General features: G+C 31.6%; 3 protein-coding genes across 3 annotated transcripts; 1 reads left to right on the top strand and 2 right to left on the bottom strand.

Moving 5' to 3' along the window:
- The first annotated feature begins 1,287 nt into the window (after nt 1-1,287).
- On the top strand, nt 1,288-1,929 carry LOC146919435 (small ribosomal subunit protein eS30z/eS30y/eS30x). Its single transcript, XM_085712788.1, has 3 exons — nt 1,288-1,373; nt 1,470-1,607; nt 1,707-1,929. Exons 1-3 carry the CDS (start codon nt 1,370-1,372, stop codon nt 1,751-1,753), a joined length of 189 nt encoding a protein of 62 aa, XP_085568914.1. The 5' UTR covers nt 1,288-1,369; the 3' UTR covers nt 1,754-1,929.
- A 2,774-nt stretch (nt 1,930-4,703) lies between these two features.
- On the bottom strand, nt 4,704-8,100 carry PME5 (Pectin lyase-like superfamily protein). Its single transcript, XM_085712783.1, has 5 exons — nt 7,650-8,100; nt 7,249-7,438; nt 6,646-6,852; nt 5,235-5,473; nt 4,704-5,130 (listed from the first exon to the last, which is right to left on the bottom strand). The coding sequence occupies exons 1-5, from the start codon at nt 7,940-7,942 to the stop codon at nt 4,974-4,976; spliced, it is 1,086 nt and encodes a 361-aa protein (XP_085568909.1). The 5' UTR covers nt 7,943-8,100; the 3' UTR covers nt 4,704-4,973.
- A 3,817-nt stretch (nt 8,101-11,917) lies between these two features.
- Nucleotides 11,918-15,969, bottom strand: LOC146919433 (putative glucuronosyltransferase PGSIP8). The gene is made up of 5 exons (XM_085712782.1): nt 15,486-15,969; nt 14,072-14,330; nt 13,533-13,734; nt 13,276-13,423; nt 11,918-12,845 (listed from the first exon to the last, which is right to left on the bottom strand). The coding sequence occupies exons 1-5, from the start codon at nt 15,770-15,772 to the stop codon at nt 12,305-12,307; spliced, it is 1,437 nt and encodes a 478-aa protein (XP_085568908.1). The 5' UTR covers nt 15,773-15,969; the 3' UTR covers nt 11,918-12,304.
- Between the last annotated feature and the right edge of the window lie 9,860 nt (nt 15,970-25,829).

The following is a 25,829-nucleotide window of genomic DNA, read 5'->3' as shown; positions in this document are numbered from 1 at the left end:
TGTAAGGTCGATAAATATATTTAAATTATTTTTTTATATAAACCCTAATTTGTAACAATAAATAATAGCATTTTTTTTATACATAAATTTGTGAAAATAAATAAAACTATAAGCACGTACTTTCTAAAAAAACTGTCGGCGAGCTCATAGACAAAGCCTCAAAAGTCTATGGTCTAATGTTCGTTCAATACGATCATATCACGTTTAAGTATTTATATAATCTGGATGTGGATATTGATTTTTTTTTCTTCTTTCAGGTAATCTGAATACCGAACATGAAAGCTAACACTGTCTAATCTTATCTTAGTAATAACTCGACCATTCCTTAAAAAAAAAAAAAAAAATCGACCATAAAAGTATGTTTATGGTAGAAATTACACATCTGAAAAGTATTGGATATAGTGGGAAGAAAGTGTGTGAGGGTTGAGGCATTAAATTGAGTAAAAGGATATTTAAAAAAAACATGTCTACTTAGTTTTTTTTTTTTGACAAGACATGTCTACTTAGTTGTTATTTAAACATCTCAGAATTGGTTTATATAAAAAAAAAAAAAAAATCTAAGAATTCTCACAACTCGGATAGAGAAAATATCTGTTAAAAATCAAAGTTGTATCTATATTGTATATAAATACACAACAAAGTTGTTGTTAAAATATCATTTATCTTTGTTATATGAAAAATTACTTTTTATGTATAGTACATGTAAAAGATTATATAATCAACACATCTCAACTAATTATGTGTGCGAATTTAGAAGTGATTAGGATAGAAGACAAACATTTCTAAGGAGTTGGCCGTTATAATTAATTGGCAGGGTAAAAATTATTTACACCGATCGTGACGTAATGCATGTATAATTTTATTTGCACTAAAAAAACATTTCTAAAAAAACAATTAAAAATATGTTGATCCAAATTTTCTAATACTATGTTAGTATGTTACTATATTTGTTTTAATTTTTATTCAAAGCACATTGAAGGTTTGAATTAAAAAATTCCTATAAACTAACCTAACCTTTAGCTTTACCTTTAATTTTTCATTTTGAAAAACAAAAATCCTTAACACTAGTAGGAGGCTTAAAAAGATATCAAGCATTTTAACACATTCAAGAGATAACGATTATTTTTCCTCACAGGAAGACATCGAGGAGGCTTAAAAAGAAATCTCTCAAGTAAGTGACTAGTTTTAAGATAAGGGCCCATCTTATTTGAACATAGTTAAGCCCAAAGCCCTAAAACCCTAACCCTAGTCCACAATACAAGTAGCAAAAACCAAACTATTTTCGTTAGAGCTCCGATTCTGGTTTTGCCTCAAGCCGCAGAAGCTAAAGTGTCTGTGAGTGAGACAGAGAGATTCATCTTTTTCAATCATGGGTAAGTTAAATTGCATTTTAATAAACGATGTGCGATGTTGTCATTTAATTTATTTTCGTGTATAATTGATTATAAACAATGAAATCGATTTTGCAGGAAAGGTTCACGGATCGTTGGCCCGTGCCGGTAAGGTTAGAGGCCAAACACCAAAGGTAGCAAAGCAAGACAAGAAGAAGCAGCCCCGTGGCCGTGCTCACAAGCGTATGCAGTACAACCGCAGATTCGTCACTGCCGGTAATACCTCGAAACCCTAATTTTTTAGATTTATTCATATTATTAATTAATTATTATTTTTGCTTTTCTGATGTATCATTTTGATTCTTGTTATTGTAGTTGTTGGATTCGGTAAGAAGAGAGGACCAAACTCATCTGAGAAGTAAGATCGTGGATTGAAGAATGATGTCGTTCCCCTTAGTTTTTGAAATATGTTAAGATTCTTAATTTCACTTTGATTTTCCTCTTTTTTTTTTTTTTGGGATTTAGTGTTTTGACTATGTATTGTGAACCTTTTTTGTGCTAGTTAAATATCAAACTTAATTATTTATTTTGCATACAATTTTGCATGTCTTATTCCCTAAGAAATTAGGCTTTAGTTACTTTAGTTTGTGTGCTTGTTATATCTGCTGAATAATTGTGGTGCGAATTGCATGGTAGAAGTGGTTACAGATGTATGTCTATTAGCTGATATTTTTAGCTTCAGAAAACCACAGCAAAATGATAGTGTTAACTCATCAAAGCAAAAGCTAATCCAAACACATACGTAGTCAGTGAAATTCGTAGTTGGTAAATCGACTAAATTATTTCGTAGGTGTGTTTGCTATGTATTAAGATTAGGATGAGTGGTTTTATCCATCACGGAACATATATGATGGGAAGTTATACCTTGTGTTCATATAGACTGGACATATGATATGAGTTTTTGGCGAATAGGAATGTTTTGCGAAAGATATTTGCTAAAGCTTTATCGAGTTCTGTTTTGTTTCCTGTAGGCTCTCTGACTGCAAATGTATGTTTTCTACCACATCTCAGTCTAGACTTTGACCTTATATTTTTCTTAGTAGCCAAAGTCATGGGTTATGTTTGGATTGGTAGAATAGAATGGAATTGGGAAATGGATCGAATTATTTTGTAAAAGAATGGAATGTTTCCATGCCTTCGCTTAGCCTTCTGTTTTGTTGCACCAATTTGATAGCAATAATCTACTCCCCTTTTAGCTTATTATCTTTAAGGCATGCACCGTATTAGATGTGTTCATTTCCTCTTGTGCCCTTGTAGAGATCTTGTCATACAACGTTTCTTTGCATATGTAGTCCAGCACGGGTCTCCCCTGCGTTTGTTTGTCCTTTTTTTTGCATGTGTCTGAATGTTTCCGGTTATCCTGTTTGTGCCCCATATTTGTGTTATTGTGAGTTGGGGTTTGGGAGAAGATTATTAACTTTTACAATGTCTCACTTCCCTTCTTGGTTCTGCTACCTATTTTTGCAATTCCCGCTGATTGTCTTGATATGAGTTATGATATATTGACATCACATTTGTGACAAAATACACCGAAGATTATTAAGCTTTTATTCTTTGAGAAATGATATTCTAACAACCATTTTGTGACAACCTATGTGACAACTTTATCTCTCATACTCACATTATCTTTTTACTTTCTCTCTCTAATGTTTTGGTTTCCGTGTCACTATCTACTTTTCCTTTGAAAATTGGTGGTTGTCACAAAAGTTGTTGATTTTTGGTTGTTAGAATATCATTGCTCTTAAGAAGATGCCCCCCACATACATGGTGTTGTCATAATAGTTGTTGCAAAGTAGAAAGTTGTTCAAATACTATTTCTCTGTCTACATTTCTAAATTAGATCTTTATGTATTGGTAGGATTATGAAAATTTGGCATGCGGCCCTCTTGTCTAGCAAAACCATAATCAAGATTATTAATGTGCTGATGTATGTCTTGATTCTACTTCGTTGACAAGCCAAAAAAAATGCAAATCAGTGAAATTGCTATGCTAAAGTTGTTTTTAATTCTCCAATTGCAATTTAGATGTCGTACTTGTTTTGTTTTTTATATATATTTAATAAGAGTAAGAAACAAATGTAAATATCGTCTTATTTTGGGTGCGTTTGTTTCAGCTTTAAAAAAAATAGATTTTGTGTCAAAAGAATTTAGAGATTTTTTTTAGAGATTTAAAAAAAATCTGAAGTTATTTGTGTTTGCCTACTATCCATAAAAATTAATTTTTTTTAGAAAAATGAGTTGTAACATGCACATGTGTTATCTCCTTGTTGTTGAAAAAAATAGATTTTGAGAAAAACTAATCCTAATAGCTTTTCATTTTAGGGTCAAAATAGATTTTTTTGATAAAATGATTTTTCTAAAAATCCTAAACAAACACTTAAAAATGAAAAAAATGATTTTTTTAAGGGAAAAAATAGATTTTTTTTTTTGGAAAAAATCTGAAACAAACGGGCCCTTTATTTCTAATTCTTTCGTCCATTTTGCTCTAGATTTAGCAAAAAAAAATTATACCTAAAGCGTGAATATATTTTTATGCGATGCTGAATAAAACTTGGTTGCATTTTGTTATGTTCTACTTATTTTCAAATATTTGTCAAAAAATAATTGATATCTGAAGTGGGAATATTTTTTATTTGATGCTCAATAAAATTTGATTGCATTTGTTATGTTCTACTTATTTTCAAATACTCACATGAGTAAAAACTTATGTTTAGTACACCACTGTTGCGTTTTTGTGCCACTATATTCTATTTTGTTATGTTCTAATTCTTTTTAATCATCAATATATGTAAGGGCATCATTTTTCTGTTTCCGAGAGCTAATTGGTTGTTTTTAAGCTCCACACATAGAAGCTTGTGTTTTAGAAAGCCATTGTTGCGTTTATGTCAAATTTACATACTTTGGGGATAGCCTCGTCCTCTGCGCTGGCTTAGTCTCTGTGTTCTTCCCCTGTTTCTTTAAAACCATTTTTAGTATAGCTCATAACTGACTTAACACCACTCTCAACTATCTCCCCGTGAGGCAAATTGCTTAGAGCTGTTTGTCATGCTGATGGCTCTTTTTAGGCTTTCATCTCTTATTCAACTTAAAAAGGACCGCAGTTAAATCTTATCTCACTATAATGATCTCATTCTCTTAGACAGGCACCTCTCATAATCAATCCAACTTCTACGGATGCCTAGAGCAGTGTAATCACTGATGGCACTTTAGGTCTAATCTTTTCTTGGTCCATCTTTCAAATTGTTTTATGAATAACAAAAACATATAGGATTCTCATTATGTTGTAGATACTTTGGAAAAATATGCAGTACTGTTAGTGTTAACATCACTTTTTCATTAAAAATTGCACCTTTATTATTTATTACAATTGAAGGAGGTCAAGGAACACTCAATAAAAGAATCAGACTCAACTGCTCAACAACAGTCTCTCCGCAGAGAGGATAACTATATTATCAACAAACGAATTCCTATGTTGAAAAGAACAAAAATATGACAACTCTTTTGTATGGGTTGCATCTTATAATTCTTTTTGTTTTTCCTTTAAAAATGTGAGTAGGGAAGTCAAGAATAATGCTATATATGGCTAAGCATCCGTAGGTGCGATCCAATGTCTCCCATTGACGAAGCTCTTCCTGATAAATGGATGTGCTGTTTCGAAATCCAACTCTCGTGCCCATGACACACCACGTACTGCCTCTGCTCCTGGTCCCCAACATTTGTACACTCCAAAGAACACAGTCCTAATTAAGTTTATCCACAAATCAACAAGACAGTTAAAATTCAGAAAATCAGTGTGGTAATAATGTCATCATCACCAAAACGATAAGAAGGATAAAAAAGTTACTTGTTTTTGTTGTTAGCGTGGTCCCAATCATCCCAACCACCGTGTGCAACTATATCATCAAAGTATGTATATGCATAAACTATTCTTGAGTATTGCCCCATTGCACGTCCTACATATAGTGGACCTGAGCCTGTCACCTTGCATCGTACGAATGTGAAGCCTGTCTTCTCGTCTGGGTATTGCCTATCCTGTGCTGCTATGGATCCGAACCTTGTTGCTATTGAATGCAGCTCACAATCCTGAGAATCTCCAATTAAGAGATGTTTTTATTAAGAGATGGAGTAGTTTGAATTTTAGGGTTAAGATACAACAATTTCAGTGTTTCTTTTGAAACTAGTATAACTTTATGTCAATTAATGAGATACATCAATTTTAGTGTTTCTTTTGAAACTACTACTCCCTCCGTTTCAAAATGAGTGTCGTTTTAGGTGTTTACACACATATTAAGAAATGCAATGATTAAAAGAAAGAGAATGGTTATTTTACCAAATTATCCTTATTAACTATTGGTTAGTTTTAAAAGTAATACTTTGAAAGTAGTGTGCAGAGTATTAATTGGAGGGTACAATTGAAAAGAAAAAGTTATTATTGCATTGGAAACTGAAAGTGACATTTATTTTGAAACAATTTTTTTTGGCTAAAGCGACACTCATTTTGAAACGAAGGGAGTATAACAATGTGTTCTTGTTCAACAAAAAAAAAAAACAGGAATATTAGTGTTTGAAAATTCAACTTATAAGAGCATCCACTCTTTACCATTTAAGACCCGGTACCTAATAGGTACCTCCAATGTAGAAAAAAATTAGGGGTATCTTAAGTGGACCCCACACCACTTTTCAATAAAATAATCATTATTTGAATTGCTTTTGTTGTTTTTCATTAATAAATAGTTATTGATGAGACTCATTTAGACCTTTTGATAGATGATCTCCATTGGAGAGGTTGAGTACCTATTAAGTACTATTATTAAAAAATAATAAAAAGGTGATGTGTCTATGTGGGACCCGTTTAAGACCTCAAATGTGAGAGTCTCGATTGTGGATGCTCTAATGTTCTTTTGGGTTAAAACAACATATATTAGTTCAATGCCTGGTCATTAAAAACGTGGTAGATTTCTACTTCAAAGTGCGACTCTATTCTTGTTGAAGTTTTGAGCGATGTTCAATAGTCCATATTCATAAACACTTGGCAATTACCTTACTAGTATCCCTTTACGCATCTCAATGTTTTGGATTCCACTTAATGAATTTTGATGTTACTGACACAAAAGTGCAGTGTGACAGAGAAATAAAAAGGTTGTTTTCTTTTCTTAACTTCAACTTTAACGAACCCATTATTAAGGTAATGTTGCCATAATTGAGATAAATAAACTAGTAGAAATGTTATCATAATAAGTAATAATGAATCATACCTTGTACATGGATCGGCCATTTCCAAAAATGAAATCAATGGAGCCCTCAATGTAGCATTCCTTGAAGTAATGCCTACCAGCATCGTCACAAAGTGTGTCTTGTGCACCGTGGAAGCCACAGCCAGAGAAGTATGCTTTGTCCCCTGATATGCGAAACGCCACCGCTTGCAATCCTTGCATCCCGGGCATTGGTGCCGGCGCTGTATTCTACATGCTCAGCATTCATTTTTTGCTTTCTTAGTTTATTATTCAACAAAACTTTATTTTATTTTTTTACCTAAGTTAAAAAGCTGGTAAGCTAAAGAAGTTAAAAAAGGTTTGACACTTTTGTCACTTGTGTTCCACTCTTACATTGAAATGAAAGAAACTGAAACTTCTCATTTTGAATCTTATCAAAATTTATTTTTGAGAAAAAAACAAGTGAAAGATCACGAGTGTGTATATATATATATATAGCTATATATTTACAATAACAATATTGGTAGGTAGTGACAACACATGTCGTACAATCCTTCCTCCCTTTGTTCCCATTGAGGTTAATTATCAGTTAAAATATTTACTGATAGTAAAAACAGTAATATGAACAGATATACTAATATTTACCTTGAAGGTGATATTCTTTGCAGAGAAATAGTTGGCAAAGACAGTAACAGAAGCAGTTCTATAAGTACGTAACTGTTGTCCGTTGGGACCAGGATCACAAGCTCTATCATGCCATTCAATCACTGTTATTTCTCTCCCTTCCCCTTGAAATGTTATGTACGGCTTTGTCACGGGAACCACCACCTTCTCTCTACACCATCAAGTTTATATGCACCACCAAATTATTACTTTCATTCAAATAATTAATTAATGAATATTACCAACAATATTAAGAATTAATACTAGTATGTATACAGTATATACTATACAAAACTTAATTAATGCTAAAGAAAAGGAACATGTAACACCACTAAATAATGGTGCAAGTTAAGACTAAAAGCTAGCTTCAAGCTAAGCCATACTTGTAGAATCCAGCACTGATTTGAATAAGGACATTCATTGTATTGTTATCTGGGACGGAATTTACGGCGTCTTGGACGGACTGGAACTGACCTCCACCGTTAATATCAACCGTTATTACACGGTTACCGACAGGTTCGATCCATTGGTTCTTGGATGAGTTTGTAGTAGACAATGTGTTGAAGGTGGTGTGGTGATGATGGCGTGCAGCAAGTGTCACTATTCCTGCATTTAACAACATGCAAGTGAAAACCAAAAGCAATTGCAAAGAATGTAAAAGCGTAGGTGTATCCATTATAGAGAGTTGAGAATTGAACGCAAACAAATAAGAATAGAATGTTTGGAAGAAGAAACTGTTTGATATGTTGTATTGTATTTATACTATATTTATTGAGAGCATGGTGATTAAAATATTTGTGGAATATTATAGTATAATATACAATGTGTGTAAGTAAAGAGGAAGAACAAATGAGAGGCACTTTGTGTATTTTATAGTAAGAGGTATATTTGGCTGCATTATTATATTATCGTTGTGATATATTTTATGAGTTAATATTGGCCAATAGATAGTGGTTTTTCCAACGGTCATTTTTACCAATAGACTAGCCTTTGGAAAATTGATTGGTTAGCATTGTAGTACCCAAAATCTTGCAACTTGTGGGTCATTATCCTCTTGGCTTGGTATATACTACTACCAGCGGAGAATACTGCCTAACTAACTAGGTACTATATAAGATTCTCTCTAAAGTCCAAAACCAACAGCCTAATTGATAATTTTCATCGTCATGTGTGTAAATAAACTACACTTCTTAATTGGTAGATGAATCAGTCCTTGTTCAATTTTCTTTTTTTCCTTTATACTTTAAACTTTAAAGTTCCAAAGAGTCAAAGGGGAGATCACATCACATTGCATTATCGATGCTTAAAAAAAACATGTGATATAATTACCCCAAGTTTTACCTTCCATAGTGTTGTTTAGTCGGTACATTTACCCTTGATAATATTTTCAGTGCTTTATTTTGACACTTTGGTTAAGTAAATTAAAAATAAGGAAAAAATTACTAAAATTCAAGATATGGTAGTAATATTTTTTGACAAGAATATTTCATTAAGATAATAAATAATTAGAAAAGTATAGTAATATTTCCCCTAAAAAAACGTATAGTAATATTGCTTACTGTTGTGTGTGTAGATGTTTAGCTAATTTAGACTGATCGTTATTTTCATTTGAGTGAGCAGCCTTAAGTTTGTTGAGAACATTGAGGTGTTTACAAGTTTGTTGAGAACCTTTCCATTCTATCAATTTCAAATAATCAATTTTTTTTATTTAATTGCACTTTCATCCTCCCAAAATTTTGTTATTCTAAGATTTTTTTTAGGTCTTGTGTTTACCTTTTTGTGATTAGGTGCTCCCTCTCCCAATTTTTTTAAAAATTTACGCTAAAGTGACATCATTTATTGACTTGATATTTAAATATTACTCCCTCCGGTCATATTTATAAGCAAAAATCAACTTTTTAGATTCATTGAATAATTATTGCATATAGTCACATTTATAGACCAAGTACATTAGTCATTCAATGAACCTAAAAAATTACTTTTTGCTTATATATGTGACCAGAGGGAGTATCATATTTAGCGTGAATTTTTTTCAAAATTAATTAATAACTCTATAAAGCATCAGAAATTTTGAAACTTGAATTAGGGATTTCATATGCTCTCATTTGTATAACCTAACCTTAGCATTTTTTTACTTTTTTACTTTAAAGAAAAGTCTCTCTCTCTTACAATGAGAGTTGGGTGTCACCTTAATAAATGATGACATGTTAATCTATTTAAGTTTGTCTGACGGTGTTGACTTGAGATTTTGTATTGTACTTCTATCAATGTCTCAAGTTCGATTTTCGCAAATGCCAATTTCGGTGGGCTCGTTTGATTTCTTAAAAAAAAAAAGGACATTTTAATGTTTGAGAGGAGGACTATCAAATTACAAAGAAGAAAAACATTAAGTGTCAAATCACGGTATTCGAGGGGTTAAAAGTGCAATTAATTCTTTTCTTTTTTTTCAATTTGTTGGACTCTACCATTTTACTCGATAGATTTAGTTTGTTGGGTATATACAAAGAAATACTAATAAGCAAAATCTACCTCTCATTAAGATGTTTTCTTAATCAGTGTAATCTCAGGTGTGAATTAAGTCTCACAGTCCAAGAACTTTGTTCCTCAAGTCATCCTAGCCGAAAATATGTTTTCATCGTACTATTATTATCTTAGTAGTAGTATTGTGCTTAGAGGTAATGGGGCCAAGTCTAAGAATTCATTAGTCCCTTTTCACTGTAATAACATTCTTAATTATCAATAGCTTATCTTTTCTGTCCACCTCCACTGATTCACCACAAATGTAAAGAATCTACATTATACCTCAACCTCAAACGGTCATTTGATGGTGTGATCATGATGTGATATGTTCATGACACACACATGCATGATGGTCCTAGCATGGCTTAAATAGTATTTTTGTATTTATATGCCCTTTCAACCTTTTTATCTTAAAGTTGCAGACAAGTTTGGTCCCACTCACATTTTTTTTTTAACGTTGGGGTCACGATGTCTTTTCTCTTTCAAGTTTCCATTTTCATTTGGTGGGGCATGAGACAAAATTTACACAAACTTATAAACAAGGTCCTCAATAATGATTATAGAAGAAATAGAATAATCTATGATGATTGCAATTCACGGGAGAAGGAAGCCATGGCTTTGCCCCACGCCCAGTTCCAAATATCTTTTACAGAAGGTGATGAGAATGTGCTTAAAAGAGTATGTTTAGTTAAAGGATGCGTCCTTAACATTTCTTCTATAAAGAATGTAGATGGCTACAATAATTTTTTGAAGAGTTAATCATCATTTAAATCAACGAGTGTAGAGTATCAATTTGGTGTTTGAATTAAATAATTATTGGCTTAAATATGTTATTCGTCCCTGCAAATAGGGGTCGCTTAAAATTTCGTCCCTGCAATCGCTAATCCTTTTTTTTTGCCCCTGCAAAGTTTAATCAGTTAAAAATTCGTCCTTTGACCCAGTTAATCACTGCCACGTCAGCAATTTACCAAAAATGGCATGTGAATTGACGAAAATACCCCTGGCTTATTTTTTTTTTCCTTCAAAAAAAATTTTTTCCCAGATTTTTCCCGAATTTTTTTTTACAATTTTTTCTCCGAAAAATTTCAGTTTTTTAAGTTTTAATTTTATGATTTTTCCCGAATTTTAAGTTTTAATTTCAGTTTTTTTTTCCCAGATTTTTATGATTTTTAATTATTTTTTCAGATTTTGTTTAATTTAAAAAAAGTTCAAAATTTTGAAATTTTTTTTTTAAGGAAAAAAATAAGACAGGGACCAAAATTTTTTTTTATGAATTTTGGCCATTTCTCTCAAACAATATGCAACATCATTTTGATAAATGAAATTAATTGTTAAATTTTACAATTTATCATGTGAGTTTCTCTCAAACAATATGCAACATCATTTTGATTTTTTGACAAATTTTTTTTTTGAAAACTCAGTATCCGATCCAATAATCGACTAATCCGAAGGGACCAATCCCACCGCCCACTTGCGGGGGCTCCGTTTAAAGCCAGAGCAAGCTCTGTATGGACTTAGCCCACCGAAACTGGCACCAGAGGGAATCGAACTGAGATCTCTAGAGGAGCAAACTCCAAGATCCCAAGCCAACCACTAGGCCAAATCATTATTTTGATTTCACTTCTTAGTGTGTGTTTGATTATTTAGTGACAAAAATTAAGTTAATGTTAAGTAATTTTTTTTTAACTGGATATGTTTTGTGCGTAACTGCAAAGATTAATCCATCGAACCATGATAGAATCACAATTGGTGACAAAACTCATCCACAAAAGATTTAACACATTCATAACGTTGGATTCAAACTCAAGATCTCTAGTTAAGTTGAAATAGGTCTCTTACTTATGTTGGGTCAAGGTTGATATTCATCTCAGTCTCGAATCGAAAAGTGTGAAGAAACAAGAAGTGGAAAGTTAGTACAAATGTAGAAAGTTACTTTTAAGTTTTCTTCACCATAACATTTCTAGCCTTTTGGAGGGTCGAGGGACTTGGGGTAGTTGTATGTCAAGAAAGAGCTTGCAATTTTTCTTGTAAAATTCGAGGTTGAGTAATAAATATTTTGTTAAGAAAGTAGAGATATAAGTATGAAGTGCCGAATCAAAAGGATGAGTTAAAAAAAAAAAAAATTAGACAATGAGTGCAAGTGAGACTTGATAAAATTTAATGTAAGTGAACAAATGAATACAATTTTAATCAAATGGAAATTAAAATGGGAATTGTATGCCCAGACAAGGCATAAAAAAGGTATTCTCCTCTTCTAAATCACTCTTCCCAAAATTTAAATATTGTAACCAATTACACAAACGATACACTTATAGTTATATATGACTGTTATGAAAATTTTGTGTATCTTAGCAGGGGCAAAATGGCCACTGCATTTTGTTTTCAGTTGTAACACTTTCATGATGCAAAATCTTTGTCACTTCTTCAACACAAACAAATGACAACAACTTCTCCCAAGGTTTTTCTTTCACTTCTTTGTCCTATCCTAGCATATTAGTGTTTTTCCCAATTGTACATCTCAAAATAACTTGTTAAACCAAGATTGTGGATAACATTCTGCAAATCTTGGTAGAAAAGCTTCCCTCTCTAGAGATAGTTGAAGACCTGTCACAATCCTCACTAAAGATATCCACAAAAATGGAGCAAAACAGAATGCATAGCCAAACACAGACATAGCTCTTACTATTCCATCAGGATACCAAGGAAAAGCCATAACCATAAGGACTCCAAGAATCCCAAGCCAAGGTACCAAAACTGGTAACATTGGTAGTAGAAAGATATTAATTGCAATTGAGCAAAATGCAAAAGAACCAAGAAAATACAGGATCCAACCAAGTAGAGGGTGAATTGTGTGAGGTATGATAAAGATTGGTGTTACGTAAGCAGCAAGTATGCACCACAATGCTACTAATTTTAGGCTGTTGTGTGCCAGGGTGATGCTCTTATCGGAACGCCTAAAACATATTTTTGAGAGGCTTGGCCTTGCCAAACGCGTCATTGCTATTATTCCTATGTATATTGCAGATTGGATAAATATCGCAGCCATCTCCGAAGCATACCTGCACCAATTGTAAAGTCAAATTTTACATCAGCTTTCAGATTCATAATGTGAGAAAATTATCTAGAAAGAGTATAAAGCAATGGCGCGACAGAAATAAGGACTACCAGAAACAAATGAACATAATGCTAAGTAAGTATATGACTATCACTTAACATATAAATATATTCTGAAATCTTCTGTTTAAGAAGTTATAGACTGTTAGACCACCTTAATATCAACATTACGTAGATTCGAGTGAAATTGGATTCAGATCCTTAAACAAGGTCTTGGATTTGAGCTCGGTGGATGGAAAAAAAACATAATCGAGAGGAGAGACTCCACTAAAGGGTTTAAATAAACTATACATATGGACCAAAAAAGACCACCTTAATGATTACTTGCACCAATAACATGGTTACAAAGAAAAAACAAAACACTTTCAAACTTACCCTATAGTTTGGCGACGTTGTTCATGCCATTGGATGCCTAGTGGTAGGACAGGCCAAGACCACCAATACCATGGCTTCAACCATGGTGCCCCCGGGAATGTGATCACACTATTTGGTCCACATGGTATGCTCCAACGAAGTTTAAGATCTGAAATCAGGAAGGGGAGATATCAGCACAAATTACTTATATTCCAATGAGCCACTGCATTAGTGCATATTGCAATGTTTAAAGAACTCCTCTATTTTAATTTACTTACAGTAGTAAGAAGCATCCATCTGATAACCTAAAGGAAGCCTATATGTTCCCTCAAGCTCGGTGCCATTTGAAGGCGGATGAAACAATGGCTTATCAAGCAAGTCAGGGAAGTAGCTATCTATAAAACCTTGGTCTGCCCCATCTGGATTTTCTCTCCCATTTCGTAATTCGTTAACCATGTCCTTGAACACAACCGTCGATGGCTGCAAAAACCAAATAATTAGAAGCCATATGACATAGATCAATTAGATGCTACAATAATGTATTTATAAGTAATATCCATTTCTTAAACTATTAGCCCAATTTTGCATTAACATTGCCTTTCTATATATTACCATGTCATATAAAATAGTAAAATGTTTTTACTATTAGTTGGTTGTTGCATATTTGGATGGACCATGAGTTTAATGGAATCATAGTGAGTCGCCATGATTCTAAAATCATGATACCATTATGATTTCACCAAATTCATCGCGATTTCAAATATGCAGGCAACTTGGTAGAATTTTTTTGTGGACCTTCAAGGCAATGTGAATTTACCTGCAAGACGAAGAGACCGGTATGGAAGACACAAGGATTGATAAAGGTGGCACAAAATTGTCCACATTGAAACAATTCATCAGTGTTTTGAAGGAAGAGGTTGTCAGCATCTAGCATAACAACCCTGTCATATTCCACTAAGCTCCATGCATATAGTTTATTCAGTGATAACTTAAATCTTTTGTCAAAATTATCTTGATGCTTGTAGGGATTGTCCAAGTTTGACACCCTCACGACTTTTGCACCATCTTCCTCTTCCCTGATATAATACAAGCAAAATTATCAATTCAATGTTGAATTTATTTGGAGACAAGCAAATGAGTTGGCCTAAAATCTTGCTAAGACGGTCACATTTTCGGCTAGTTTCTAAGATTTGGTTGATATACCACATTATATCGAACATTTTAATTAACGAAATGTAAGTCGTCAGAAAGGAAAAAGTTAAGTAGAAAAATACTTGTAAAATGACTTTAATCATTTCTAATTAACATATATATGAATACGATGATTATAATAATAATTTGTTTAACACTGTTTTTATATTCTAGCCCATATATCAACAAATATTAGGAGTATATGAAAGTATTCATAAAAATAATTTTAAAAAATAAAATAGGATCGAGGACTATATTACAAGTAAGACAACGACACATTTCCTATTTTATGAATATCCATATGATGAAATAAAATATGTTATGTCGGTATGTTTGAAATTTTGGAAAAATCCTAATATTGAATTGAAAGGATTAAGTACTTTGACAAGTAGTTGGTGTCTTGACTTGGTGATAACTTCCCAAGTGGAAGACTGGGGATACAAGGCCTCCAACTTCTGCCATTTGGTAGACAAATGACAAATAAAAAGGATAATAATGGTCAAATTAAGTAATCAAGAAAAATTCAAAAAAAAAATCATTTAAAAATGTAGATACTTTTTTTTTCGACAGGAACAAAACACGCGTTCAAGTTCTAACACAACGTGCTTTCGTATTAATATTCAACTCTAAACAAAAAGTACAGACAAACACAAACTAACAGTCAAATACTTGTACTAATAAAGTGAAAACGGATATTCTCCAATTGACCCAAAAAAATATCTCCAATTTGACTAAGCTACACTTTGTTCATAGTGGCTACTCCAATGCTAACAATTAAACATATGAATTAACGATGATAATATTTAATTACCCAATTTTTGTTATTAATCATCATAATTTTAATCCGAAAATTTAATCTAATATGGAGCATCTCTCAATGTAACATGGACTGAGTTTTATGAATATCTAGAGAATAAACGGTCAATTTAGTTCCTGAACAAAATTATCACTATCTCGTCAATTTAGTTTATAAATTATTAAAATCAACTAACCGAAAAAAAATAAAGAAATTCATAAGATAATGTAATGGAAGCACTCACAAAGCTCGAATCCATGGAAGAGGAACATCAATGGAAGCAATAACAACAAGATCAGCTTGAACATTAAGTTTTGAAAGTGATCTAACAAGAACACGAACAGCAACGTAGAATTCATAGTCTCTTGGTGTTCCTACATACATCATTGTCGCGTATGCATTCTTGTATTTGTATTTCTGTATAGATGTAGATGACGTAGCTTCAATGGAAGGTGTTAAGGCGAAAAAATGACATAACACAAGTGATAATAGCAGCAGTAACGATTTGAGAGTATTTGCATTTTGACCCATTGTAAAAGGATTAGTATTTGTGTCTGCACTTATAAGAGGATTATATAGTATAGTAATGGTAGTAATATTAGCGTGTGGCGTGTGGGGAATGCGAAAGTTTCAAGTGGAGCAGTATTAAAAAGACTATACTGGCATTATAGAGAGGGGAGAAGAAGAGTCAGCCAGCAAGAGAGGACTTTTTCTTGAGGACACCCACTAGGGGGGGAAAAGATGCATCCACCTTTTAAATGGTAGTTGGGCCGGTACATGGTAGCTTAGGACTCATCAACTCATGTTTTTTTTTTTTTTTTTAATGGAAAATGTGGGACACTAGTTAAGGAAACCAAATATAGTATAAGTATTTTGAAACTTCTGTAGTCAAAGTTTAAAAAATGTAAAGAATAATGTTTTCAATGCAAATATTTCCTTTTTTGTTTCCTTAACTAGTGCTCGAGGACACTAGTTAACAAGACCTTTTTTTATACTCTTCTTTATCAAAACTCATGTTGATTTTTTTTGTTACAAGACATTAAAAAAAAGAGAGAAAGTATGTCCTAATAAAGAACAAATGGTGAATTTAGTCCATAAAATATCAATATCTTAACAATTTAGTCTCTAAATTATTAAAATCAACTTAAAGATCCATAAACTATTCTCTCAGACAACTAATTAATCTCTAACATTTTTGTTAAGTTGACGTTTAGCGGAACTATGAAAACACATCAATTTAGTCATTAAACTATCATAGCGGTAAAATTTAGTCTTATAACATCAAAGTGTTGGGCTTGAATCCCTTCGAGGACGGTTATAAAATGGTTAGCATTGTTACTTTAGTTGTTCTGATCGTGAACATAGGTTTGTTGGATAAGATAGGATATCTCACAATGAGGGTAGATTAGTGAAAAAATTGCTCTTCGATGGAGGTTTTGATCGGAATCCACGGAGGTTTTGTAGTTCGACGGTAGAGGTTCCTGCAAAAAAAAACACTTTAATGTTCAGGTCAGTTTGTGTTTAAGGAGTGTGGAAGGTGTATAATGAATCATCCATTGGTTGGTGGGGATGTACGTCGTATATATAGCTATTACTTTTTTCATCATATGCGTTACCCGCACGCCCTATTTTTTCCCCAAAATACCCTTTGCTCGAAAAATATATATGATATGAACTGCTTTGTAAATATTGGGTTCACATCACTTATGTTCTATTTGCCATAAAAAAAATGCAGCGTGTGAGGTAGTTCTTGGATAAAAAAATGAATTCATTCTTCATATTTTTCATATCCATCACTTCTTGGATGGTAAAGAGCACTTGCAGCAAATACCAACTTTATCATACTTAAAGCTCTCTGGTCAAGAATTATTTCTGACATCAACTTCAAATCTTATAACAAAGTATTAAATGCTTACACGGATTGGAGGCAGGAACAAATTGACTTGCTAAATTGTTATGCTAGCCTATCACTGTTCACTAGGGGTGTCCGCAGGTTTGATTTTGAGGCTAAAAATCATCAAACCAATCAAATGTGGTTTGGATTGGTTCAGTTTTGTTCAAGACAATACAATTTTTTGTTTCCAACATTAAAATCAATTTAAAAAGCTAAAGCAAAACATATTTCCAACAATGTTTTAAATTTCATTCAACATTATATTTTCATTTTCATCCAACAATGTTTCCAACAACATAGACCAAATTAAAAATGTGGACAAAACGTAATCATATTCTATAAGAAATACAAAAGACTCAGATTTATCATTCTTTAAAAGTTCAAGTAACACATAAATACATTTTTGAAATAAAAAGCAAAGAAGAATCTTAACAAGAGAAAAAATATGTCATTTTATAAAGTTTCCATATAATTTTTATGAGTATTGGTCTAGGTGAAATATATTTAATTATTGTTTTTTTATGTCGCGGTTTTGGTTTGTTTGGTAAAATAAAAACCACTAACCAAACCAAACCATGCGGTTGAGTAAGAAAATGATTCAAATACATCTGAACCAAACGCGGTTTTTTGTGATTTCAGTATAGATTTGTTCGGTTTGTGGGTTTTCTATTGGGTTGGTTCTGTTTTGAATATGTTCATTATTCTTGTGTGTGTTCTAGTATTTGTTAGTTGAAAATGTTGTAATGGTATGCGTGTGTTGTGTTCTGGTTTGTATGTGTTACGCATGGGTGTAACTAACATAAATTAAAATATTTTAAAGGGATAATTGACTATAAGTGGCAACTTTCAAGGGGTATTTTGCATGTTAATTTCTATCATGTTTACTTAGTTTTTCTCCCATGAGTTAAGTCGTCATAGTGTAAACATTAATATATCATGTAAGCATTGTCTCATAATGTAGGCATTAATCTATCATGAATTAAATTACACTAAAGCATCATAAGAATTATGGCAAAGCATTATGTCTTGGCAAAACATTGTGTTCGGTTCATGTTATTAATAAATTACACTTTTATATGGCGGGGGTGAAAGAAGTTATTATTATGAAATCTGTTACAATAAAACTAAAATCATGCAACATCATTTATGAAGTGGTGGATATAAAAAATATGATGAATGGATTTATCTTCTATCCAAGAACTAGAAGCATGCAACATCATACAAGATTTTACAAACTCTATTTATAAACAATACACATCATACAGTTGTAGTGTTTTGTATTTCGTTGATTTCACTGTTAAGAACGAAGTCGCAAATTGCAACTCACATATTTGTAGATGGCTCTGAGCGACAAGGTCGTACTATCGACGGTTAGAAATTATTACATATTTACTATTACTAACTTGGTCGCTTATCGTTTTCTCTTTGCAAATATAACACAACATTTCTAAGGTGGCAAAGTATAGAGTTTGATCAATATTTTAAATATTAATCGATCCATTGTCAAGCATAAATCCAAATACATTATCCTTCATAGTGGTTGATCATTACTCCATCTTTTTAATTAAAATAAACAAAATTAAAACAAGTACAAAAAATATAATGCAAAAATGCAATAGATAAAACAAATTAAAGGAGAAAACAAAACAAAACAAGAGGAGATACGATCTATTTTTAGGATAAGTCCATAACATTTTATCTTATTTCTCTGCATAGTGCATACTTCCTCTTTAATAGAGATCAAAAGTTTGACATGGTCTAAGGTGGTATTTTGATCAATATTTTTAAAATTAATTCATCCGTTTCTAGCATAGGTCTAACTAACTTTTTTTACGATCTAATCGTGTTGTACATATGTGCTTCTTTCTTTTGAGGATTTTTTTATTTTATAAAAATGCATACAAATAAACAGTATAATCATTGCCAATTTAAGCGGCCTCATCTATTCTCTCAATTCACTTCACTAATATTTTCTCACTTAGACTATATACTAATAACATGTCGAGAGCACAACTAGCAAATAAGAAACAGAAAAGAGGAGGCAACAACTTGCCTTTTGGAATCATCGAGTATATGTCTAATGATGGTGTTAATGTATTCAATTGGCCATTTCATACTTCTCTCTTTCTTATTCTTCCTATTTTTGTCTTTTTTTTAAACAAATTCAAATATGATAAGTTTTCTTTTTTGTTTCTAGCTTTACCGAAGTCATGTGAGTGAAGCTCTTTCTTCAATACTTGAGGTGGAGGCACACATTAAAACTGAAACATATCTGAAATGAAAGGTAAATCAATGCAAATAGTAGAATATTTTAACAAAACACAAATTAAAAATGTTTAAAACAATGTTTAAAAATTCATATTTAATTTATGTTTTGTTAAAAAAATTCTAATATTTTTTGGAAGAGATTCTTATAATTTTCTAAACATTCTTGAAAACTTTCATTTACATATATGAATATTACACATGAATTAACGTAAAAACAAAAACCAAAATGATAATTAAAATTTTATAGAGGACTAAAAGTCAATAATTTGTTTTAGATTGTTCAACAACACAATAACCTTGTTTTGAGTTTGTTCAACAACGCAAACTTACAGTTACAAATATCTCACCGTTGTTTTCAAAACTGAATTTCGTCACTTCCATCGACTTGTTAGTTTGATTGTCTTTGTTTTCATCTTCGTTATTCTCTCGGTTGGTATTATTGTTCTCTTATCTATATTGTTGTTCTTATTGTCTCCGTTCTGCAATCGTTGTCGTCATTCTCGTTGTGGTTTTCATCGCAAAACTATCTATGAATATCAACCTGCTACTGCCTTTGTTTATCAACGATGCAACTCTGGCATCAACCATCAAATGAAATCTGATTTTCGAATACATTTGATTTTAGTCAAAATATATAATATAATGGTTGTATAATGTTTAATATTTTTTTCAGTTTTGTTTGAACATTGCGAAGTGGAATCCAAAAGCGAAAGAATTCTTCATTTTACTACACATAATATGAAACAAATTCGGTAATACAAATTTAGAGAATGAATTAATTTTTTCTTGGTTAGTTGAAGACATATTTTGTAACACCCTAAACCCCTTTAAAGCAATAAAACATGCAAATAATACAATTATTCAAAAGTGTTTAGATGCTACATCTTCAATGAATTCAAACATGCATAACTATGCTTTCAAAAGTTCACAGCAAAACCATGTCATAGGTCTTATAATTCATTACCAAATATAATCTCAATTCTCAAATATAAATGAGTAACAAGTCCCAGCAAGACAAAAATAATAACATAAATCCGACACTCTAAATCAGAGTCTTAAATCTAGACCTCGAGTAAAATAAAGAGAGGTAACTTCAAAGCTAGTCCTCGAGCAACTCACAAGCAAAAGCAAATCAATCTTGCAAGCCCTCTACCCATTCATACAAATAGGCAGGCGGTCAACCAAACGACCACTGGGGGTTAGATTATATTCCACAAATAATATACAATCGAATACAAGTAAAACAATAGATTCTTTTTCAATAATAGATAAATACATATTTAATTAATTCATTCAACAATGAACTTCCACGTCAACATTTTCATCAAGCATTCTTAAGATCATACAAGTTTCGGAAAATTTTAAGTTCTTTACCATTTTCAACAAAGTTTCATAAAAATCATTTTGATCCAATCCAACTGATGTTCTAGTAGGTTTTCAAGTTAAAACAACAGTTAAACATATCAAAAAAACACTTAGAGGTGTCCGAAAACAGCCCCAACTGCCCGGAACACCAAAAACCATGGGTTATGTCCTGAACAACTCGCCATGGCAGAGACTGGCTTGCCAGGCGAGTTACCCAGGAACAGGGAACCCAGATTTTTGGGTTCCTCTCGGGAACTCACACAAAATCATATCAGAAACCCTGATTTTGATCCCTATTGACCCAAAAACGTTACCCAAACTTTGTTATTAGTTATTATACATTAAAAGGCAATCAAAATACTTACGAACACGAATTCATAACATCGTTTCATCACAAATTCAACATCAAACTCATTTTTCACCAAAAACTCATATTTTCTCAATTTTCATCCAAACTCCACAACAACACCAACAATTCAAACCTCAACAACATACAAACTTAAACAAATATATATTGAGTGATTTGGAACATGTTTGAACATTAATCACGTATAAAATTCATGGTTTACCCCTAATTAATCAAAAATCACCAAAAACAACTTATTTCAAACATCAACTATGAACTTGAACATATAAAGACCTCAATTTCATAAAATTCAACATACCCATAATTACACATCAAATATGAGCACGAAAATTAACATTTAAAATCATAATTCATACAAACGATCTAAATTAAAAACACAACCAATATCAAATACATTCACGCTAATATATTGAGAATTATATGTTTAAAGTACACCAAATATTAATAATAATTCTATAATTACTGCCCGTGCATCACACGGGTAGAGGTCTAGTTATTAGGATAACACAAAAAAGTACGGATGGTTCTCAATTTCATGTATACAAACTAACTAACATTAAGTGGTATACAATTCATTTATAGAATAAGCCCAAACAAATTAAAGGAGAAAACAAAACAAGAGGAGGTATGATCTATTTCTAGGGTAAGTCCATAACACTTATCTTTATTTCTATGCATAGTGCATACTTCCTTTTCAATAGAGACCAACAATTTGACCTGGTATAAGGTGGTATTTTAATCAATCTTTTTAAAATTAATTCATCCGTTTCCATGATAGGTCTAACTAACTTTTTTTTTACAATCTGATCGTATTGTACATACGTGCTTCTTTCTTTTGAGTTTTTATTTTATTTTATAAAGATGCATGCAAATGAACAGTATAGTCACTGCCTATTTAAGCGACCTGATCTATTCTCTCAATTCACTTCACTGATATCTTCTTACTTAGACTATATTCTATTAATATGTCGAAAGCACAACCAACAAATAAGAAACAAAAAAGAGGAGGCACCAACTTGCCTTTTGAAATCATCGAGTATATGTCTAATGATGGTGTTAAGGTATTCAATTGGTCATTTCATACTTCTCATTTTTATTCTTCCTATTTTTGTCTCTTTTTTTTTAAACATATTCAAATATGATAAGTTTTCTTTTTTGTTTTTAGCTTTACCGAAGTCCTATGAGTGAAACTCTTTCTTCAATGCTTGAGGTCGAGGCACACATCTAAATTGAAACATATATGAAATGGAAGGTAAATCAATGTAAAAAGTAGTAGAATATTTTAACAAAACATGAATTAAAAATGTTTTTTTTATGTCTTTGACGTTTAAAAATTCATATTTAATTCATGTTTTGTTAAAAAATTCTAATATTTTTTTAAAAAGATTCTTATAACTTTCTAAACATTCTTGAAAACTTTCATTTTCATATACGAATATTACACATGAATTGACTTAAAAGTAAAAACGAAAATGATAATTAAAATTTTATAGAGGGCTAAAAGTCAAAAATTTGTTTTAGATTGATTAAAACCAAAAATTAGTATATTGAGAAATTACACTCCTCTTCCCTCAAAGATGCTTGAATTACACTCTCCTCCCCTCTTATGTTAGAATATACACTCCCCTCCCTTGAAAAGTAAAATTTATACTTCCCTCCCTTATAAGATGCTTGAATTACAACCCCCTCCCTTAATAATTGAATGTGCACTACACAATAATCTATTTCAACATAAATAAATATTTTTATGATATACATTAATTTTGAAGCACCATTTAAGAAAAATTAATTCATTTCTTTATAATTTAAATGTCAATGATAATTAAATTTAAATTTTTGGCTATTGATTTTATAATTTAGGGTATAAAATTAACTTTTAAATAACCATGTTTTATTGTCTTTAGTAATTTTTCACATATTTTATTTTATTTTGGGTTGTTTCATATTTTATAACAGAGTTTAAAACTACAAGTTAAATTCTCTCAAAAAAAAAAAACTACATGTTAATGAAATTGTGAATAAAAAATAGTGAAAAATATGTATTCAATTTTTTATTATATTAAAATAGAATCACAATACTATTTTCTCCGAATTGTGTTAGATTATTATTTTTTTGCTAGATTATTAGAAATAAAAAAAATATTGAGGGAGTAAAGTGTAGATTTTAACATAGGAGGGGAGGGGAATGTAATTCAAGTTTCTCTCAGGGGAGGGGAGTGAAAAAATTTCTAATATGTTTTGAATAAGAGGGTAAGGAAGTATATATTTTAACATAAAAGAGGAAGAGAATGTAATTCAAGTATCTTTGAGGGGAGATGAGTGTAATTTACTCTAGTATCTATCTATATATAAAAGTTGTCCCAAGCCAATTTTGAAGCCCTAATTTTTCCAAAACCCTAATGGCTACAATTACTGTTTTACCCTAACTAAATCGTTAATCTTTTTATCTATAAAAGTTAACCCGAAAGCTTATTTTAGCCCTAATTTTAACCTAAACCCTAATGCTTAAATTTACTGTTTTAACCCTAATGCTTAATTCCAATTTGTTTAATCTATCTATATATAAAAGTTGTCCCAAGCCAATTTTGAAGCCCTAATTTTTCCAAAACCCTAATGGCTACAATTACTGTTTTACCCTAACTAAATCGTTAATCTATTTATCTATAAAAGTTAACCCGAAAGCTTATTTTAGCCCTAATTTTAACCTAAACCCTAATGCTTAAATTTACTGTTTTAACCCTAATTCTTAATTCCAATTTGTTTAACCCTATTAACCCTAATTTTTCCAAAACCCTAATGGGTACAATTACTGTTTTACCCTAACTAAATCGTTAATCTATTAATCTATAAAAGTTAACCCGAAAGCTTATCTATCTATATATAAAAGTTGTCCCAAGCCAATTTTGAAGCCCTAATTTTTCCAAAACCCTAATGACTACAATTACTGTTTTACCCTAACTAAATCGTTAATCTATTTATCTATAAAAGTTAACCCGAAAGCTTATTTTAGCCCTAATTTTAACCTAAACCCTAATGCTTAAATTTACTGTTTTAACCCTAATGCTTAATTCCAATTTGTTTAACCCTATTAACCCTATATTTATCTATAAAAGTTAACCCGAAAGCTTATTTTAGCCCTAATTTTAACCTAAACCCTAATGCTTAAATTTACTGTTTTAACCCTAATTCTTAATTCCAATTTGTTTAACCCTATTAACCCTAATTTTTCCAAAACCCTAATGGGTACAATTACTGTTTTACCCTAACTAAATCGTTAATCTATTAATCTATAAAAGTTAACCCGAAAGCTTATCTATCTATATATAAAAGTTGTCCCAAGCCAATTTTGAAGCCCTAATTTTTCCAAAACCCTAATGACTACAATTACTGTTTTACCCTAACTAAATCGTTAATCTATTTATCTATAAAAGTTAACCCGAAAGCTTATTTTAGCCCTAATTTTAACCTAAACCCTAATGCTTAAATTTACTGTTTTAACCCTAATGCTTAATTCCAATTTGTTTAACCCTATTAACCCTAATTTTTCCAAAACCCTAATGGGTACAATTACTGTTTTACCCTAACTAAATCGTTAATCTATTTATCTATAAAAGTTAACCCGAAAGCTTATCTATCTATATATAAAAGTTGTCCCAAGCCAATATTGAAGCCCTAATTTTTCCAAAACCCTAATGGCTACAATTCCTGTTTTACCCTAACTAAATCGTTAATCTATTTATCTATAAAAGTTAACCCGAAAGCTTATCTATCTATATATACAAGTTGTCCCAAGCCAATTTTGAAGCCCTAATTTTTCCAAAACCCTAATGGCTACAATTTCTGTTTTACGTACCCTAACTATGAGAATGATGCTTGATTATATTTTGCTTTCTTTAGTCTTTAGATATACATTGATGAATAATTTGGAGGCTTATTACTTATCATGTTTTTTGGTTCCTGTAGGAATTTTGGAAGTTGTTTTGATGTATTTTACTTTTTCACATGCCCTGAGTTTTTCATGTCTCGATAGAGAAAAGATATATGATAATAGAGTATGTTGTTTTTACCCTGACATATCACAACCAAAACCTGGCATAATGTGGTCAACTAAAGCTATATTTGATGAGATGCTCTACATGTTTTCTTTAATCTTATTGTTTTTGACATGTTTTCTTATCCAAAAAAGGGGAAGTCAAGTCATGATAGTTTGGTCATTTTGCCTTTGATTTAGCCTGTCTTCGAGTTGGAGTTGTTCTGTCTGAGTAGTGTGTTGTAGTTTTTGCAGTGTTGATATATGCATACTGTTTCAGGATTTTGGTTGCTGTATTGTATCTTCAGTGGGGAGTTGATGTATCAATCAAGAGAGACGTAGCTAGCAGACTATCCATATCACTGTTTTTCAGCTTGCCGAATTCATTTAGACTGTTGTATTTTGTGAGAGGTGCCTTATAACTGTGCAACTCATGCTTCTCTGTGGCAGAAGTTGCCTCTGTATAGTTTGCTGAGTATAAGTGATCAAGTTTCTTTCAATTGAGGCAAATAATGTGTCTTGATGAATTTTTTTTAGTGGCTTTGGTGTTATAACACTCTTTTTCCCACATTGTAATGATGTAAGTCCGTGACCAACTTATTGGTGTTGAATACTTATGTAAACTATAGTTATAGTTATGCTGAAATATTCTAATACATTAATT

This window comes from Medicago sativa, chromosome 5 (genome assembly GCF_051527215.1).
Source record: "Medicago sativa cultivar Bolivia chromosome 5, Bolivia_mono, whole genome shotgun sequence".
NCBI lineage: Eukaryota > Viridiplantae > Streptophyta > Magnoliopsida > Fabales > Fabaceae > Medicago > Medicago sativa.
The sequence above is the reverse complement of the archived record's forward strand: the minus strand, read 5'-3'. Positions and strand labels throughout refer to the sequence as shown.